Source organism: Macaca fascicularis, chromosome 9 (genome assembly GCF_037993035.2).
Source record: "Macaca fascicularis isolate 582-1 chromosome 9, T2T-MFA8v1.1".
Lineage (NCBI taxonomy): Eukaryota > Metazoa > Chordata > Mammalia > Primates > Cercopithecidae > Macaca > Macaca fascicularis.
In genome coordinates this window covers 27,556,087-27,574,809 of record NC_088383.1, presented here as the reverse complement: position 1 = coordinate 27,574,809, position 18,723 = coordinate 27,556,087, and the positions used below count along the sequence as shown (strand labels likewise).

At 39.9% G+C, this 18,723-nt stretch overlaps 1 protein-coding gene across 20 annotated transcripts in view; it reads left to right on the top strand.

The window, feature by feature from the left end:
* The window catches only part of ABI1 (abl interactor 1), a 117,424-nt gene that overhangs the window by 21,758 nt on the left and 76,943 nt on the right, over positions 1 to 18,723 (top strand). For all 20 annotated transcript variants that reach the window (XM_005564829.4, XM_074001266.1, XM_005564826.4 and 17 more), the window contains exon 2: positions 15,430 to 15,597. In XM_005564829.4, the coding sequence (XP_005564886.1) occupies positions 15,430 to 15,597 (168 nt within the window). The remainder of the gene's footprint in view (positions 1 to 15,429; positions 15,598 to 18,723) is intronic.

Sequence of the window (18,723 nt, the reverse complement as noted above, 5' to 3'; positions counted from 1 at the left end):
TGACTTGGAGTGGTTCATCTTAGAGGCCACATTAGAATTATACTTTGTTCATTTTTAGAATTATAAATGGAGGCAGTGTGGCATAGTGGCAGACTGGTCTTTGGGAGACGTAGTGGTTCTATTTTTCCTAGCAGTGTTATCTTGGGCAAGTTACTTAACCACGACAAATTTCTTTTTCCTCTTTTTTTGCTAGGCTAAGTGGGATATTTCACTTAAAGCTGTCTTTCTTGTGTAGATATCACAGAATACATATTACAACAGAATCCTTGTCTCCTTTTTTGTGTCCTCTGATTTCCACAATCTAGTTTATAAAACTGCACCTGAAGTGATATTTCTAAAGCCTAAAACCAGTCATATTTTTTCTTCCTAAAAATTCTTCAGTGTTTCCCCACTAGCCGTACACTGAAATCCACATTCCCTAAAATGCTTTCAAGGGCCTGTAGTGTTTCTCGAGCCCTGTAGTATATTCCCCCATTGCGTCTACTGTTATAGGCTTACTCACCTTTAAACCGATACTGTTCATTTCATTCTACTTGGAACCCTATCTTCTGCTTCTTCCTCTTCCCTTCCCCTAAACTGCTTCTGATGTTTAGAACATTAGGTGAAATGAAGTTCCCATACCTCAGATGCATATGAAAGATTAAGAGTTGGCCAGGCGCAGTGGCTCACGCCTGTAATCCCAGCACTTTGGGAGGCTGAGGTGGGTAGATCACGAGGTTAGGAGTTTGAGACCAGCCTGGCCAAGATGGTGAAACCCCATCTCTACTAAAAATACAAAAATTAGCTGGGCTTGGTGGCAGGCACTCGTAATCCTAGCTACTCGGGAGGCTGAGACGGGAGAATCGCTTGAACCCAGGAGGCAGAGGTTGCAGCGAGCCGAGATCGTGCCACTGCACTCTAGCCTGGGTGACAGAGCAAGACTCTGTCTCAAAAAAAAAAAAAAAAAAAAAAAAAAAAAAAAAAAAAATTAAGAACTGTGTAAAGATCAGTATCGGTGCCTTCATCTGTGAAACCAAGATATCTGCTTAGGTTACTGTGAAAATGCTTTGAAAACTAAGCTGGGTGTGGTGGCTCATGCCTGTAATCCCAGCACTTTTGGAGGCTGAGGCAGGTGGATCACTTGAGGCCGGGAATTTGAGACCAGCCTGGGCAACATGAGGAAACCCTATCTCTACTAAAAATACTAAAAAATTAGCTGAGTGTGGTGGCACACACTTGTAATCCCAGCTACTCAAGAGACTGAGGCATGTGAATCGCTTGAACCTTGGAGGCAGAGGTTGCAGTGAGCTAAGATGGATCGCACCACTGCAGTGTAGCCTGGGCAACACAATGAGACTCTGTCTCAAAAACAGAAACACCAAAAAAAGAAAATTAAATCCTAATTATATGTAACTGTTAACAGTATTGCTGTCAAGTATATATTTTGGGTATTTGTAAGAAGACATCATTTCCTAATGTTTAAAGTTAAAGATTATTCTAATTGTGAATAGAGTTGTGTCCCCCTGCCATCCTTACGTTGAAGCCTCAAACCCGTCTCCCCCACCATGTGACTGTATTGGAGCTAGGGCCTTTAAGGAGGTGAATAAGGAGGTTAAATGAGGTCGTAAGGCCGGAGCCCTGATCCCACAGAACTAGTGTACTTATAAAAGAGGAAGTCACAACAGAGATTGGTCTCTCTCTGCCATGTGAGGACACAGCGAGAAGGTAGCTGTCTGCAAGCCAGGAAGAAATCCCTTGCTAGAACCACACCCTACTGGAACTTTGATTGTGGACTTCCTGCCCTTCAGAACTATTCTCTTGTTGAAGCCATGCAGTGGTATTTTGTTAATGGCAGCCCAAGCCGACTACTACAGATTAAAATATAATTTCCTTGTGGGAAAGGCCAACTAGAGTGATTTCTCAGGTAACATTTTAATGAGTAACACAACCAGCTGTAAATTCCTGGACTAGTTTAGAAAACAGCCTCAGCAATTTGAGAATTATCTTAGTAGATCTTTTGTCTATGTAACTAGGGGGGTATTACTGTAAATTGTTACTTTCTGGTTTAGCCAAGACCCTTTTTATGAAAGTACTTTCTCCTCCCATATAAAAGTTAAATCATTTAGGATGCATTTGGCTATAAGTAATACAACTCAGTTAACTTAAACAGTAAGGAACATTTACTATTTCATGTAACAAATTCCAAGGTAGGAATTTAGTGTTAGGGTTAGGGTTAATTCTTCAGCTCAGTATCATCAAGGATTTACATTCTTTACATTTTCATCCTCATTTTTGGTGGAGTGGTAGGGAGGTACTGTTAGCCTTATTCTTAGTCTCCTGGTATCTGCAAGATGGTTGCAACAAAAATGTTACATGGTTATTGTGGATCATTTGGAAAATGTCACAAGAGGGAAAGGATGAAAACATAAATCACTCATAATCCAACTATTTACATGCGTTATCTTCTCATTGGCATATTAGTTTGTACAGGTACTAATTATATCAAACAAAATTAGGTCACACTGTTTACACAAATATATGTTGTTCTTTTCCATTAAGATACTATCAAGAGTCCAGGCACATTGGCTCACACCTGTAATCCTAGCACTTTGGGATGCTGAAGTGGGTGTATTGCCTGAGGTCAGGAGTTCGAGACCAGGCTGGCTAACATGGTTAAACCCCGTCTCTACTAAAAATACAAAAAGCCAGGTGTGGCGGCTCACGCCTGTAGTCCCAGCTACTCGGGAGGTGGAGGCAGGAGAATCGCTTGAACCCGGGAGGCAGAGGTTGCAGTGAGCCGAGATTGCGCCACTACACTCCAGCCTGGGTGACAGAGCAAGACTCTGTCTCAAAAAAAAAAAAAAAAAAAAAAAGATACTATGAAGAGAATTATCCATGTCATTAAAATTCTCAGTAAAAATGGACTGGGCGCAGTGGCTCATGCCTGTAATCCTAGCAGTTTAGGAGGCTGAGGCAGGAGGATTCCTTGAGCTTAGGAGTTCGAGACCAGACTGGGCAACATGGTGAGATCCAGTCTTTACAAAAAATACAAAAACTGCCAGGCGTGGTGGTGTATGCTTATAGTGCCAGCTACTTGAGAGGATCCCTCGAGCCCAGGATTTCAAGGCTGCAGTGAGCCGTAATTGTGCCACTGCACTCTAGCCTGGACCCTGTCTCAAAAAAAAAAAAAAAAAAAAAAAAAAAATTCTTAGTAAATTTACTAAGAATTTTTTTTTTTTTTTCTTGAGACGGAGTCTTGCTCTCTTGCCCAGGCTGGAGTGCAGTGGCACGATCTCAGCTCACTGCAAGCCCCGCCTCTTGGGTTCACGCCATTCTCCTGCCTCAGCCTCCCAAGTAGCTGGGACTACAGGCGCCTGCCACAATGCCTGGCTACTTTTTTGTATTTTTAGTAGAGATGGAGTTTCACCATGTTAACCAGGATGGTCTCCATCTCCTGACCTCGTGAGCCGCCTACCTTGGCCTCCCAAAATGCTGGGATTACATGTGTGAGCCACCGCACCTGGCCATAAAAATATTTTTTCCCTTCAAGTAATGATTGTTGAAAAAGTTGGATACAGAAAAATAGAATATTAAAAATTACCCATATCTCACAACTCAGAAATAACCACTCATATATCAATATATTTCCTTTTAGAACATTTGTGTGTATGTATTTAAAATTAGATATAGAATAATTTTTTTTTTCCTATGGCGACAGGGTCTAACTCTCTCACTGAGGCTGGAGTGCAGTGGTGTGATCATGGCTCATTAGACCCTCAACCTTCTGGGCTTAAGTGATCCTTCCATCTTAGCCTCCCAAGTAGCTGGGACCACAGGTGTGCACCACCACAGCCTGCTAGTTTTTAAATTTGTTGTAGAGATGAGGTCTTGCTGTGTTGCTCAGGCTGGTCTTGAACTCCTGAACTCAAGTGATCCTTCCGCTTGGTCTCCAAAAGTGCTGGAATTACAGGTGTGAGCTATTGTGCCTGACTAATTTTAGTTTTTTTGAGGAATCTTCATACCATTCTTCATAGTGGCTGTACTAATTTACATTTCAACCAACAGGATACAAGTGTTCCCCTTTCTCCACGTCCTCTCTAGCATCCTTTATTGCCTGTCTTTTTGATATAAGCCATTTTAACTGGGGGTGAGATGATATTGCATTGTGGTTTTTTAAAAAATTTTTTTGAGATGGAGTCTCGCTCTGTCACCCAGGTTGGAGTGCATGGCACTGCAGCCTCTGCCTCCTGGGTTCAGGTGATTCTCATGCCTCAGCCTCTTGGGTAGCTGGGATTACAGGTGAGTGCCACCACACCTGACTAATTTTTGTATTTTTAGTAGAGGTGGGGTTTCACCATGTTGGCCAGGCTGTTCTCGAAGTCCTAACCTCAAGTGATTTGCCTGCCTTGGCCTCCCAAAGGGCTGGGATTACAGGCTTGAGCTACTGCACCCGGCTTACTTTTTGTATTTTTAGTAGAGACAGGGTTTCACTGTGTTGCCTAGGCTGGTCTCGAACTCCTGACCTCAGGTGATCCGCCTGCCTTGGCCTCCCAAAGTGCTGGCATCACAGGCGTGAGCCACCGTGCCTGGTCTGTTGCATTGTGGTTTTGATTTGTGTTTCTCTGATTAATGATGTTGAGCATTTTTTCACATACCTGTTTGCCATTTGTATGTCTTCTTGTGTGTGTATGTGTGTGTGTGCGTATGTGTGTATGTGTTTTGTATGTCTTCTTTTTACAAGTATCTGTTCAGATCTTTTGCCATTTTCTTTTTGGATTATTTGGTTTTTGCTATTTCATTGTATGAGCTCCTTATATATTCTGATTATTAGTCCTGTGTCAGATGGATAGTTTGCAAATATTTTCTCCCATCTGTGGGTTGTCATTTTACTTTGTTGATTATTTCCTTTCTTGTGCAGAAGCTTTTTAGCTTTATGTAATTCCATTTGACTATTTTTGCTTTGTTGCCTGTGCTTTTGAGGTTGTCATTTTTTATTGACTAGATGATATTCCAGTATATTATGTTTTTTTCTTTTCTTTCTTTCTTTCTTTCTTTTTTTTTTTTTTTTTGAGATGGAGTCTCTCTCTGTCACCCAGGCTGGAGTGCAGTGGTGTGATCTCAGCTTGCTGCAACCTCCACCTTCCGGGTTCAAGCAATTCTCCTGCCTCACCCTCCTGAGTAGCTGGGAATACAGGCGTGTGCCACCATGCCCGGGTAATTTTTGTTTTTTTTTTTTTTTTTTTTAGCAGAGCCGGGGTTTCACTATGTTGGCCAGGCTGGTCTCGAACTCCTGACCTCAGGTATCCACCCACTTTGGCCTCCCAAAGTGCTGGATTACAGGCGTGAGCCACCGTACCCGACCCCAGTATATTAATTTTTTAATAATTTGTCATTGGCTATTCAGATCTCTTCTAGTTTTTTTGGTGTTGTAAATAAAGGTGGCATGAACATCCTTGAACATACAGATTTTTCGCATTTGGCCATTTATTTCTTTTGGGTGAATTTCTTGTAGTGAAGTATGTGTGTGTATGTATATATATACACACACATATATATATTTAAATTTTGTGATATACATTATCTGATTATATTTTTTAGTAGTACATGATAGTATTTGCCCAAGCTATATTCTTGATCATCATGGCTCTTGCTACATAATTCCTTTTAAGAAGAATTAAAATTATATGAGAAGATAACTTGTTAACATGGAAGGAGTTAATGGAAGGAAGCGAATGTTTTGGACTAATATGAGCTGTTTTCTATTAGTAATACTCAAGTATTTAACAGATTATGTGTTTGAATGTAGTTCTTTCTAGAGCTGGGGTTTTTCAGGTTTTGTAGTAAGACTGTTTTTGAAATATAAGCCTTGTAGTATGGCGTAGGATGGTAAAAGAATTAGTTTGGGGAAAGCGTCATTGTCTTAGGCTATAGCTGTGGTCAAACTTAAAATTTCAGAGGCTAATTATCTAGTTATTGGGAATGTTCCGGGGATGCAGATTGAAGTGAAAAGGTTTAAAAATACTCTGCATTATGGTTGAACTTGGAATTCTGTATACTGAATATGTATGTTAGCAGTTGATTGTTCTGTGTTGCTCTCCTGTTAAAGAACAGAGTACGCCCCAGCTGGCATTCCTGTCAGTCACAACTGTATGACACCACAGGCAGCAGAGGCTTCCCTAGACGTTGCTGGGAATGAACGGGCTCCCAGAGCCCTTGGCAGTTGTGTAAGTGGGAGGCGGTAGGGAAGCTGCGTTAAAGCTTGTAATGAAAGGTCTCAACCTGAATTGTTAGGCAAAAAAACTTATTTTTTTTGCTGGATACTTGCCATAACCTGGTAGGATTTCTTTTTAGTTTTCACTTTGATTGGAACAGGCATTCTGTTGGAGAAAATGAGATCCTTTTAGTGGTAGCTAGGCATTGCATATATGTATGCCCTAGTCCCCATGACTGTACTGTGATAGATTATTTGTCAGTAATGAACCAGCATTTGGCCCATGTGCTCTTTTTTCCCCGATCCTCTCCTCTCTCTCCATGAAGTGATTATGGATTCTCCCTGGAAGGTTTCTCAGGTCTGTAACCAACCAAAGCGTTTGTTGGCCTTCAGCAAAGTAGATGTTTGTTTTTGTGTACTTTATAGTGTATAATATTCTTCTTGCCACAGGTATTAAAACCTGAGATTTTAAATCCTTTCCATTGGTGTTAACATACTTTATTTTTTAAAAGGCCTTAAATCGAGAACTGTTTCTTGTATACTGTATTTCATGAATTCTAGTAACTGCCCCTCCCCTACTTAGTATCTCTGAAATTGGGAAACATTTTACAAGTAATCATGTCCTTAAAAAGTCATCAGCCAGTCAGCGGTCATGGCATATTTGTCATTGTTTGTGCTTATGTGAATTTGGTTGTTTTTCCTTGTGGCTTAACTGGATTATTGCACTCTTAACCTTTTGAACAACAAACCATTTAAGGACCATTGGAGGATAGGATAGAAGCCAAGTTTTTGTCGTAAAACATTTTTTTGACATCTTCTGGTAAAATCAATAAATTAGCTTCATCAGCATTTGCAGAATTGGTGTTGGCAGCTTGGAAGAAAATAATGGGAAGAAAACTCTGGAAATAGCTGTGCAACGTTATTTTAGATGTTCCATTATTTGTAATGGGAAGTTCACAGCATCAACTATTAATATATAGTATTCTTGCCACAATGTTCAATATGAATCTAATCATGAGGAAACAATCAGATAAATCCCAGTTGTAGGATTTTTTACAAGATGCCTGGATTTTAAAAATAATTTCTATGTTTTGAAAGGAAAAAAGGGTCAGGGTTGGAAGTGTGTTCTATATTTAAGGATATGAAATAGAAATATGGCTGTCAACAGCTGTGAACAATCTTTGATTAGATCTTAGATCATATGGAATAAAATAAAACATACGTAAAGAGATTTTTTTTTTTTCTTTGAGACAGAGTCTCACTTTGTCGCCCAGGCTGGAGTGTAGTGGCACTATCTCGGCTCACTGCAACCTCTGCCTCCTGGGTTCAAGCGATTCTCGTGCCTCAGCCTCCCGAGTAGCTGGGATTATAGGTGCCCACCACCACTCTTGGCTAATTTTTGTATTTTTAGTAGAGATGGGGTTTCACCATGCTGGCCAGGCTGCTCTTGAACTCCTGACCTTAAGCCGTCCACCTGCCTGGGCCTCCCAAAGTGCTGGGCTTAGAGACGTGAGCCACCATGCCTGGCCACAGAAAGGTTTTTTTTTTTTTTGGAAGTTGGAGAAATTTGGGTATAGGTTTGGATTAGAGATAAGTTAAATGTTAGACAAATATGGTGTGACAGATGTGACATTTCTAGAAAGAATGGGAGGAGATTTAAAGACGTGGAAACAAAATGGTAGAAAACTTAAAAACATGCACATGAGACCCTTGTTTTGTTATGTAAGTGGGGTTATTAGACTGTTGTCAGTCCCAGCAACTCAGGAGGCTGAGGTGGGAGGATCCGTTGAACCCAGGAGATCAAGGCTGCAGTGAGCTGTGATTGTGCCACTGCCCTCCAGCCTTGGGTACAGAGAAAGACTCTGTCTCTAAAATTACAGAATGGGTAAAATATTTGAACATTTTATCAAGGAAGAAATGGACGCCACATAAGCACTTGAAAACATTGTGATTTGATAGCAAAATGGAAATTAAAACCATAATGAGATATCATTATATACCTACTAGAATATTTAAAATTAAAAAGACTGACCATACCAAGTGTTGTCAAGGATGTGGGGCACTAGAATTTTCATAAGTTTCTAGTGAGAATGACAAATAATATTGTTTCTGTTTTTTGTAAAATAGTTTGGTGGTTTCTTTTTCTTTCTTCCTTTTTTTTTTTTTTTTTTTTAAAGGAGACAGGGTCTTGTTCTGTTGCTCAGACTTGGAGTGTAGCGGTGCAGTCACAGCTCATTGCAGCCTCAACCTCCCTGGCCCAACTGATCCTCCCACCTCAAGCTCCCAAGTAGCTGGGACCACAGGCACATGCTACCAGGCCTATCTGATTTTTTATTTTTGTAGAGACAGGATCTCACTATGTTGCTCAGGCTGGTCTCGAACTCCTGAGCTTAAGCAGTCCTCTCACCTTGACCTCCCAAAATGCTGAGATTACAGTCATGAGCCACCATGCCCAACTGGTAGTTTCTTACAATGTTAAATGTACACTTAACTTACCATGTGACTCAACAGTTGTTATCTTTAGGTATTACCCAAAATAAATGAAAACATATATCCACACAAAGACCTTCTACTCAAATATTCATAGTAGCCCAGAACTGGAAACAACCCAAATGTCCATGAGCTGATAAATGGAGAAACAAATTGTGATACATCCATACAATAGAATACTACTTAGCGGTAACAAGGATGAATCTTAAAGGCATTCTGCTAAGTGGAAGAAGCCAGATACAGAAGACTATAGCTTTCAATTCCGTTTATATGAAACTCTAGAAAAGGCAAAACTGTTGTGACAGAAGAGAAGTCAGTTTTTTCCAGGGTCCAGAGGATGGGGAGGGAGTTATGAGGGAAATGTTCTTTATCTTGGTGGTTATACTACTGTACCCATTTATCAAAGCACATTGAATTGTACGCTGAAAGTTTAACAATTTTAATGTATGCACTTCATACTTAATATTAAAGCTGACCTCCCTTCCTCATCCAAGAAAAAAATGAGATGATCCATAGCATCCTACAAAAGTTGCTAGTGACTTTTTGGTTTGTTTTTTTTAACTTTTTAATATTGTTATGAAGTCTTAAATGTAAACATTTTGTGTGTTTCTTTCCATCGCAGTTATGATCCTCATTGATCCTTACATTGAGCCCTTTGGACATGATGCTAGAAAATTCCTTTGTGGCTTTTTTGTTTTGTTGTTTATTTACTTAAATTGACACATAAAAATTGTATTTATTTATGGTGTACAGTATTTTTTGAAATGTGCATACATTGTGGAATGTCTAAGTTAAGCTAACATACCTTGCTTCACATACTTTCTTTTTGTGGTGAGAACCTTAAAATTTACTCTCAGCAATTTTCAAGTATACAATATGTTACTGTTAACTATAGTCACCGTATTGTAACCAGGTACCTTTTGATATAGAGCCTGTTTTAGGTGCATCACTATACGGATAACGGGTGGTGCTCCATGGCTACTAGACAGTCTTTATTCTTAGATCTTTTCATTGGACAGAGCTGGGATGTTAAGATATGATATGATAAATACATTTTAGGTTTAAACTGGTGCTTTTAGTTTAAGTCTAGAACTATAGGATTCTTTCTTAACCTGGCTTTTCTTATGTCAGAATCTGTTTTGAACCATGCCCCAAATCTCAGTTCTCAATGACTTAATTAATGATTTGCTATATCCCACCCTATGCAAATAACAGTATCAGGGTAATAATTTCAGTACTAACACCAGCAATAAAGAGACTAAAAACAATTTTTTTTTTCTTTTCTTTTTTTTTTTAGTTTTTCCTTCCCCTCTTTCGATTACTTTTGTTCTAATGGTAAATCCTATTAAGAATGTACAATCGAATTACTGTGCTTTGAAGCCACTTCTAGAGTGCTTTCTCTCTGGTTAAGACCGCTAATTGGATGCACAGTTAGGCTAATTTGATTAATTTACCTTTACTTTGGTGTAATTCCTTTTTAAATTTAAATTTTGTTTTATAATTGAATTATTTACAGGCATACTTCTCTTTATTGGGCTTTGCTTTAATGCGCTTTGCAGACTGCGTGTTCTACAAATTGAAGGTTTGTGGCAACCTTGCATCGAGCAAGTCTATTGGTGCCATTTTTGTAAGGGCATGTGCTTACAGTATGTCTCTGTCATATTTTGGTAATTCTTAAAATATTTCACACCTTTTTATTATTACTGTGTCTGTTATGGTGATATTTGATGTTACGACTGTAATCGTTTTGGGGCACCACAAACTGCACTCATGTGAGATGGTGAACTTAATAATTGTGTGTTCTGACTGTACCACCAACCGACCATTCCCTCTGGCTCTCCCTCTCTTTGAGCCTCCCTATTGCCTGAGATGCAGCAATGTTGAAATTGGACCAATTCATTACCCTATGTTGTCCTCTAAGTGTTCAAGTGAAAGGATTGCATGTTTCTCATTTAAAATAAAAAACTACAAATGGGAGCTTAGCGAGGAAGGCAAGTCAAAAACTGAGATAGGCCGAACATTAAGCCTCTTGCTCCAAACATTAGCTAAGTTGTGAATGCAAAGGAAAAGTTCTTGAAGGACATTAAAAGGGCTAGTCCACTGAACACGTGAATCATAAGAAAGAGAAAAGCCGGCCGGGCGCGGTGGCTCATGCCTGTAATCCCAGCACTTTGGGAGGCCCAGGTGGGTGGAATCACAAGGGTCAGGAGTTCGAGACCAGCCTGGCCAGCATGGTGAAACCCCGTCTCTAATAAAAATACAAACAATAGCCGGGCATGGTGGCTCATGACTGTAGTCCCAGCTACTCGGGAGGCTGAGGCAGGAGAATTGCTTGAACCCAACAGGCGGAGTTTGCAGTGAGCCGAGATCGCTCCATTGTACTCTAGCCTGGGTGACAGAGTGAGACTCCGTCTCAAAAAAAAAAAAAAAATACACCTTATTGCTGATAGGGAGAAAGTTTTAGTGGTCTGGATAGAAAGTCAAACCAGGCTGGGCATGGTGGCTCACTCCTGTAATCCCAGCACTTTGGGAAGCTGAGGTGGGCGGATCACTTGAGGTCAGGAGTTCCAGACCAGCCTGGACAACATGATGACATCTTGTCTCTACTAAAAATCCAAAAAATTAGCCAGGCCAGCTACTTGGGAAGCTGAGGCAGGAGAATGTCTTGAACCCGGGAGGTGGAGGTTGCAGTGAGCCAAGATTGTGACAGTGCACTCCAGCCTGAGCGACAGCGTGAGGCTCTGTCTCCCCCCCAACACAAAAAAAGGTCAAACTAGCCACGGTATTCCCTTAAGCCAAAGCCTAATTCAGAACGAGGCCCTAACTGTTCAGTTCTCTGAAGGCTGAGAGAGGTGAGGTGAGAAAGCTACAGAAGGAAAGTTGGAACCTAGCAGAGATGGGTTCATGAGGTTTAAGGAAAGCAGCCATCTCTATAATGTAAAAGTGCAAGGTAAAGCACTAAATGCTGATGGAGAAGCTGCAGCAAGTTACCCAGAAGATCTAGCTAAGATTATTGAAGGTTGCTACACTTAATGACAGATTTTCAATGTAGACAAAACAGTCTTCTATTGGGAGAAGATGCCATCTAGGGCTTTTACAGGGGAGAGAGGAGAAGCCCATGCCTGGCCTTCAAAGGCCAGGCTGACTCTCTTGTTAGGGGCTAATGCAGCTGGTGACTTTAAGTTGAAGCTGGTGCTCATTTGCCGTTCTGAAAATCCTAGGGCCCTTAGAATTATGCTAAATCTGCTCTGCTTGTGCTCTTTAACCAGAACAACCAAGCCTGCATGATGGCATATCTGTTTACAGCATAGTTTATGGAATCTTTTAAGGCAACTATTGAGACCTGCTCAGATAAAAATATTCCATTCAAAATATTACTGCTCATTGACAGTGCACTTAGTCATCCAAGAGCTCTGATGGTGATGTATAAGGAGATTAATGTTGTTTTCATGCCTACTAACACATAATTATTTTGTAGCCCCACAGAGTAATTTTGGCTTTCTAATATTACTATTTAAGAAATACATTTCTTTTTTTTTTTTTTTTTTTGAGACGGAGTCTTGCTCTGTGCCCCAGGCTGGAGTGCAGTAGTGAGATCTCGGCTCACTGCAAGCTCCGCCCCCCTGGGTTCACGCCATTCTCCTGCCTCAGCCTCCCGAGTAGCTGGGACTACAGGCGCCCTGGCCGGGCGCGGTGGCTCAAGCCTGTAATCCCAGCACTTTGGGAGGCTGAGGCGGGCGGATCACGAGGTCAGGAGATCGAGACCATCCTGGCTAACACGGTGAAACCCCGTCTCTACTAAAAATACAAGAAAATTAGCCGGGCGAGAAATACATTTCATAAGGCTATAGCTGCCTTAGGTAGTGACTCCTCTGATGGACTTGGGAAAAGTAAATTGAAAACTTTCTGGAAAGGATTCACCATTCTAGATGCCATTAGGAATATTAGTAATTCATGGGAGGAGGTCAGAATATCAACATTAACAGGATTTTGGAAGAAGTTTATTCCAACCCTCATGGATGATGCTGAGGGGTTCAAGACTTCAGTGGAGGAAGTAACTGCAGATATGGTGGAAACAGCAAGAGAACTAGAATTAGAAGTGGAGCCTGAAGATGTGGCTCAATTGCTGCAATCTCACAAGAAAACTTGAATGGATGAGTTACTCCTTATGGGTGAATAAAGGAAGTAGTTTCTTGAGATGGAATACTGTTGCTGCTGAAGATGCTGTGACCTTGTTGAAATGACAACAAAGGATTTGGAATATTACATAAACTTAGTTGATAAAACATTGGTAGGCTTGAAAGGATTGACTCATTAAAACAATTTTTTTTTTTTGAGACAGAGTTTTGCTCTTGTTGTCTAAGTTGGGGTGCAGTGGCACGATCTCGGCTCACTACCACCTCTGCCTCCTGGGCTCAAGTGATTCTCCTGCCTCAGCCTCCTGAGTAGCTGAGATTATAGGCCTACACCACCATGCCCAACCGGTTTTTGTATTTTCAGTAGAGACGGGGTTTCACCATGTTGACTGGGCTGGTCTCGAACTCGTGACTCAGGTGATCCTCCCGCCTTGGCCTCCCAAAGTGCTGGGATTACAGGTGTGAGCCACTGCTCCCGGCCAAATTTTTTTTTTTTTTTTTTTTCCGGAGACAGGTTCTCACTGTGTTGCCCAGGCTGTCCTCAAACTCTTGGGCTTAAGCAGTTCTCCTGCCTCAGTCTCCCAACTGGCCAGTATTACAGGTACAAGCCGCCACCACACCCAGGCTTGATTTCAGTTTTGAGAGACGTTCTCCTGAGGGTAAAATGCTATCAAATACTGCATGCTGTAGAGAAATCTTGTTAAAGGAAAAGTCAATAGATGCAGCAAATTTCATTGCTGTCTTATTTTAAGAAATTGCCCCAGCTATCCCAACCTTCAAAAACCCCACTCTGATCAGTCAGCAACCATCAACATGGAGGCAAGGCCCTCCACCAGCACACAAATATTAGGACTCTCTAAAGGCTCTGAAGATGGTTAGCATTCTTTTTTAAGCAATAAAGTATTTTTAGTTAAGGCATGTACCTAGTTTTTTTAGACATAGTACTATCGCACATTTAATAGACTACAGCATAATATAAACATAACTTTTATATATACACTGTCTCTAGCCAAAACCGCAGTATCTTTGCAGTGTGCCTATATGTGGTTCCAAAGAGAAATCTGTGAAACAAGATACGCTTAAGGGATTCTATCTACTATCCATGTTTTCTCTATCCTATTTATTACCTCTCCTCCTGCATGTGATTTTTTTTTTTTTAATGTCAAGGTTTATCTTTCCTTTAAAAATTAAGCATGTATTTTCATATTTCCTTCTGTTAAGAAGTAGTGTATTATACACATTTTTTTCCCTACATTGTGTGGGTTTTTTTTTTTTTTTTTTTTTTTTTTTTTTCACCTTAGCAATATTCTGGAGATCATGGAGTCATGGTAACAGAGATATTCCTTGAATTCCTTGTCCTTATTACGGCAGTATAATACTCTATTGTGTGGAGATACCATAGCTTATTCAAACAGTCCCCTGCATATGGGTTGTTTCCAGTCTTCTGCTGTTACAGATAGTGCTGCAGTGAATAACTGTGTACATATCTTTTTGTATTTTTGCCAGTGATTTTTTGAGATACATACCTAAAAGTGAGCTTACTGGGTCAGAAAGTAAATCTATGTGTAATACTGCTGGATATCACTAACCAGTGAGTCAGAGTTTTTTCTCACAGCTTTGCTGAGTGTCTTATCAGACTTTTGTATATTTGCCATTTGGGTGAGTGAGAAACAGTATCTCATATTGGTTTGCACTTGCATTTCTTTCCTATAATGAGTGAGGTTGAACATCTTTTCAGTGGTTAAGAGTGGTTCCATTGCTTTTTTGTTGAGCTTTCTGTTAGATCTCTGTTCCCTTTTTTTTCTGTCTAGAACTGGAAGGGACATGAGGCCATTTTGTTTAGTCTCTTGAGTTCATGACACTGATACCTAGAGAAAGAAATGATTTTCCTGAAGTTGTAAGTAGGTAGGATAGCCTTTTTTTTTTTTTTTCATTTTTAGATTATATGTTAGTGATATTTACTCTTTCTGGTATAAGTTATTGATTCCCCTTCTCACCCATATACAGTTTGTCACCTTTTAACTTTGCTCCTCTTTGAGGAGTTCTTGCCTTTGGACTGAGTTATCTATAGGAGTTTGGAAGAAGGGGTGGGTGGGGAAGGAATTGGAGCAGTAAGATTCACAGTAGTTTTTGTGGGGCATGATGGGCTTGAATCATCATAGATAACAAGGAGGTTGGATTTCTGATGGTGGTTAGTGGGCACAGGAATATAAGGCAGATTGGATTTAATCCATTTCATTGTAAGTGGATTGGGAGCTTGAGGCTGACAGTAAAGTCCTTAGGATGTAATGCAGTGAATTGGTGATGGAAATGGTCTAGGCAAGGAGAACCAATTGGTGCAGTGTGTCTCTGATACTGTGACTACAGTTAGTGGCCCCTCTAGTGGATGAGCTATTGAGGAGAGAGTGGTTCCCAGCTGGCACATGGGGATTTCTGCCATGGCTTAATGTAGTATCCTGAGACTATCATATGGGTACAGCGAGGTTTTTTTTAAAATTTTTTATTTTTTATTGAGCTTCTCTATTAAAATAATATAACTTTGCCTTTCTGTAGAATATATGTTTAATGCATGTTAATCTAAATAAGTATTTGTTGTTTTTGTTCTTATTTCAGGCTACAGACAAGAGGAAAGCTTTAGAAGAGACCAAAGCCTATACAACACAATCTCTAGCTAGTGTTGCTTATCAAATAAATGCATTGGCCAACAATGTACTCCAATTGCTGGATATCCAAGCCTCTCAGCTTCGGAGAATGGAGTCTTCCATCAATCATATCTCACAGGTAACAGCTTATAAAATGCTTTAAATTCAATTTCATTAAACTGTAGCATATGCCAAAGAAGTAAATAGCCCGCATGTATGGATTTCTGACTCATCTTACTGGTGATAATCACTATCATGTTTTAGTTTGGTAAACCTGCTGTTTTTCTTTTAGTCCTTTTTTTATCATGATAAAGTAAACATAACATAAAATTGACCATTTTAACCATTTTTAAGTGTATAATTCAGTAGCATTAAGTACACTCACATTGTACAACTGCCACCACTGTCCTACTCTTAAGAGCTTTTCTGACGTAAAGTTATTTGTACATAATTAAAGAAGAGAATTTTTGTAAGTTTTGACACAGATGTATACCCAGGTGACCATCAACACATTCAAGATAATGAACCATCCCCTCTCCCCGTGCCAAATTTCTTCATTTTCCTACGTAATCCCTCCCTCCTGTCCCCTGTCCTTAGGGTTTCTGTCCCTAGAGATTAGTTTAAATTTTCTAAATTTTTATATAAATGGAGTCATATAGTATTTACTATTTTTTTTTTGGTCTGGGATGTTTTACTATGCATAATTATTTTGAGATTCATTCATGTTTTTGCATGTAAAAGTAGTTCACTCTTTATTGCTGAGTAGTTTCTATTGTTACACATTTTGTTTATGTGTTCACATGTTGATGGAAATGTGGGTTGTTTTTAGGTTTTGGCTATTACAGATCCCATGAGAACATTGGTATGCAAATCTTTGTATGGTCATATGCTTTTATTTCTTTTGGGTAAATACCTCTGTGCAGAATGGATAGGTCATGTGGTAGGTGTCTGTCTGACTTTAGAAGAACCTGCCAAGTTGTTTTCCAAAGTGGTTATACCACTTAGTTTGCTGAGTGTTCTTATCAGGAATGGATGATGAATTTTATCAAACGCTTTTTTGCATTTGTTGAAATGTTCATATATGTGTGTGTGTGTGTATGTATATATATGTCTATTAATATGGTGAATTACATTGGTTTGTGTGTGTATTAGAAATTTTTGCTTCTGTACTCTTGAGTGCTATTGGGCTGTGGTTTTCTTTTCTTGTAATGCCTTTGTCTGGTTTTGGTGTCAGTGTAATGCTGGTTTTATTGACTATATTGGGCAGTGTTCCCTCTGGACCTGGAGTATTCTTGGTGAAAACGATTTTAACTACATATTTAGTTTCTTTTGTGGATACAAGCCCATTCTGTTTATCTGTTTTTCCTTGAGTGAGCTTTTTGTCTTTTTAGGAATTTAGCTATTTCACCTAAGTTGACAGATTTATTTGCATAAAACTTTTGTAATAATCCGCCTGCTTTTTTTTTTTTTTTTTTTTTGAGACAAGAGTCTTGCTCTGTTGCCCAGGCTGGAGTGCAATGGTGTGATCTTGGCTCACTGCAACCTCTACCTCCTGGGTTCAAGCAATTCTTCTGCCTCAGCCTCCCAAGTAGCTAGGATTACAGGCCATCGCCACCACGCCCGGCTAATTTTTTGTATTTTTAGTAGAGATGGGGTTTTGCCATGTTGACCAGGCTGGTCTCGAATTCCTGACCTCAGGTGATCTACCCACCTTGGCCTCCCAAAGTGTTGGGATTTCAGGCGTGAACCACGACACCCTGCCTAATCCCTTATTTTAAAAATATCTGTAGAATCTATAATAATTTCACATTGCTCATTCTTCATATTGGTAACTGGTGTCATCTTTCTTTTTTAAACTAATCATTGTGGCTAGTTTTCCAACTTTATCAATATTAAAAAACATCTTTGGCCTTATTAATTTTCTATTTTTTTGTTTTCTGTTGCATTGATTTCCATGTGACCTTTATTATTTCTTTTTCTTTTGCTTACCTTGGGATTGATTTGCTCTTATTTCATACTGTTTTGTTTTTTTTTGAGATGGAGTCTTGCTCTGATGCCCAGGCTGGAGTGCAGTGACATGATCTTGGCTCACTGCAACCTCCATCTTCCAGGTTCAGGCCTTTCTTGTGCCTTACCTCTCCAAGTAACTGGGATTACAGGTGCACCCCATGCCCAGCTAACTTTTTGTATTTTTAGTAGAGGTGGGGTTTCACCGTGTTGGCCAGGCTGGCCTCAAACTCATGGGCTCAAGTGATCTGCCTTCCTTGGCCTCCCAAAGTGGTAGGATTGCAGGTGTGAGCCACCACACCTGGCCTTATTTTATACTTTATTAAGGTGAAAGCCAAGGTCATTTACTTGAGACCCTTAATCTTTTCTAACATAGGTGTTTAGCTCTGTAAATGTCCCTCTAAATAGTGTATTATTGGGAGGTCGAGGCGGGTGGATCATGAGGTTAGGAGTTCAAGACCAGCCTGGCCAAGATGGTGAAACCCTATCTCTACTGAAAATACAAAAATTAGCCGAATGTGGTGGTGGGCACCTGTAATCCCAGCTGCTCCCTCGGGAGGCTGAGGCAGATAATTGCTTGAATCTGCAGTGGGCCGAGATCGTGCCACTGCACTCCAGCCTGGGTGACAGAGCGAGACTTTGTCTCAAAAAAAAAAAAAAAAATTAAATTAAAAAAAAGTAGTGCATTAGCTGTATCTCGTACATTTAGATATGTTGTGCTTTCATTTTCATTTAGCTCAAAATAATTTCTAAGTTTGCTTTTTTATTTCTTTCTGACCCAGGGGTTATTGGAAATGTGTTACTTAGTTTGCAAGTATTTTGGGGTTTTGCAAGGATATTTCTGCTGTTGATTTCTAATTTAATTTCTTACTGGTCAGAAAAATATACCTCATATGATTTTTTTTTTTTTTTTACATTAAGTAGTTTTCCCCCCAGCTTTATTGAGGTATGGTTGATATAAAAAGCATATACATTTAAGATGTACTGTGTGATGTTTTGAGATGCATATACATTGTGAAATGATTACCACCATCAAGCTGACTAGCATATCTATCACCTCACACAGCTACTTTTTTTATGTGCAGCGAGAGCATTTAAGATCGCCTCTTTTAGCAAATGTCAAGTCTGTAACACTATATTATTAACTATAGTCATCATGCTGTGCATTAGATCTCCAGAACTTATTCATCCTGCATAGCTAAAACTTTATACCCTTTGAGCAACAGCTCCCCTTTTCCCTTACCCCCAATCCCTGACA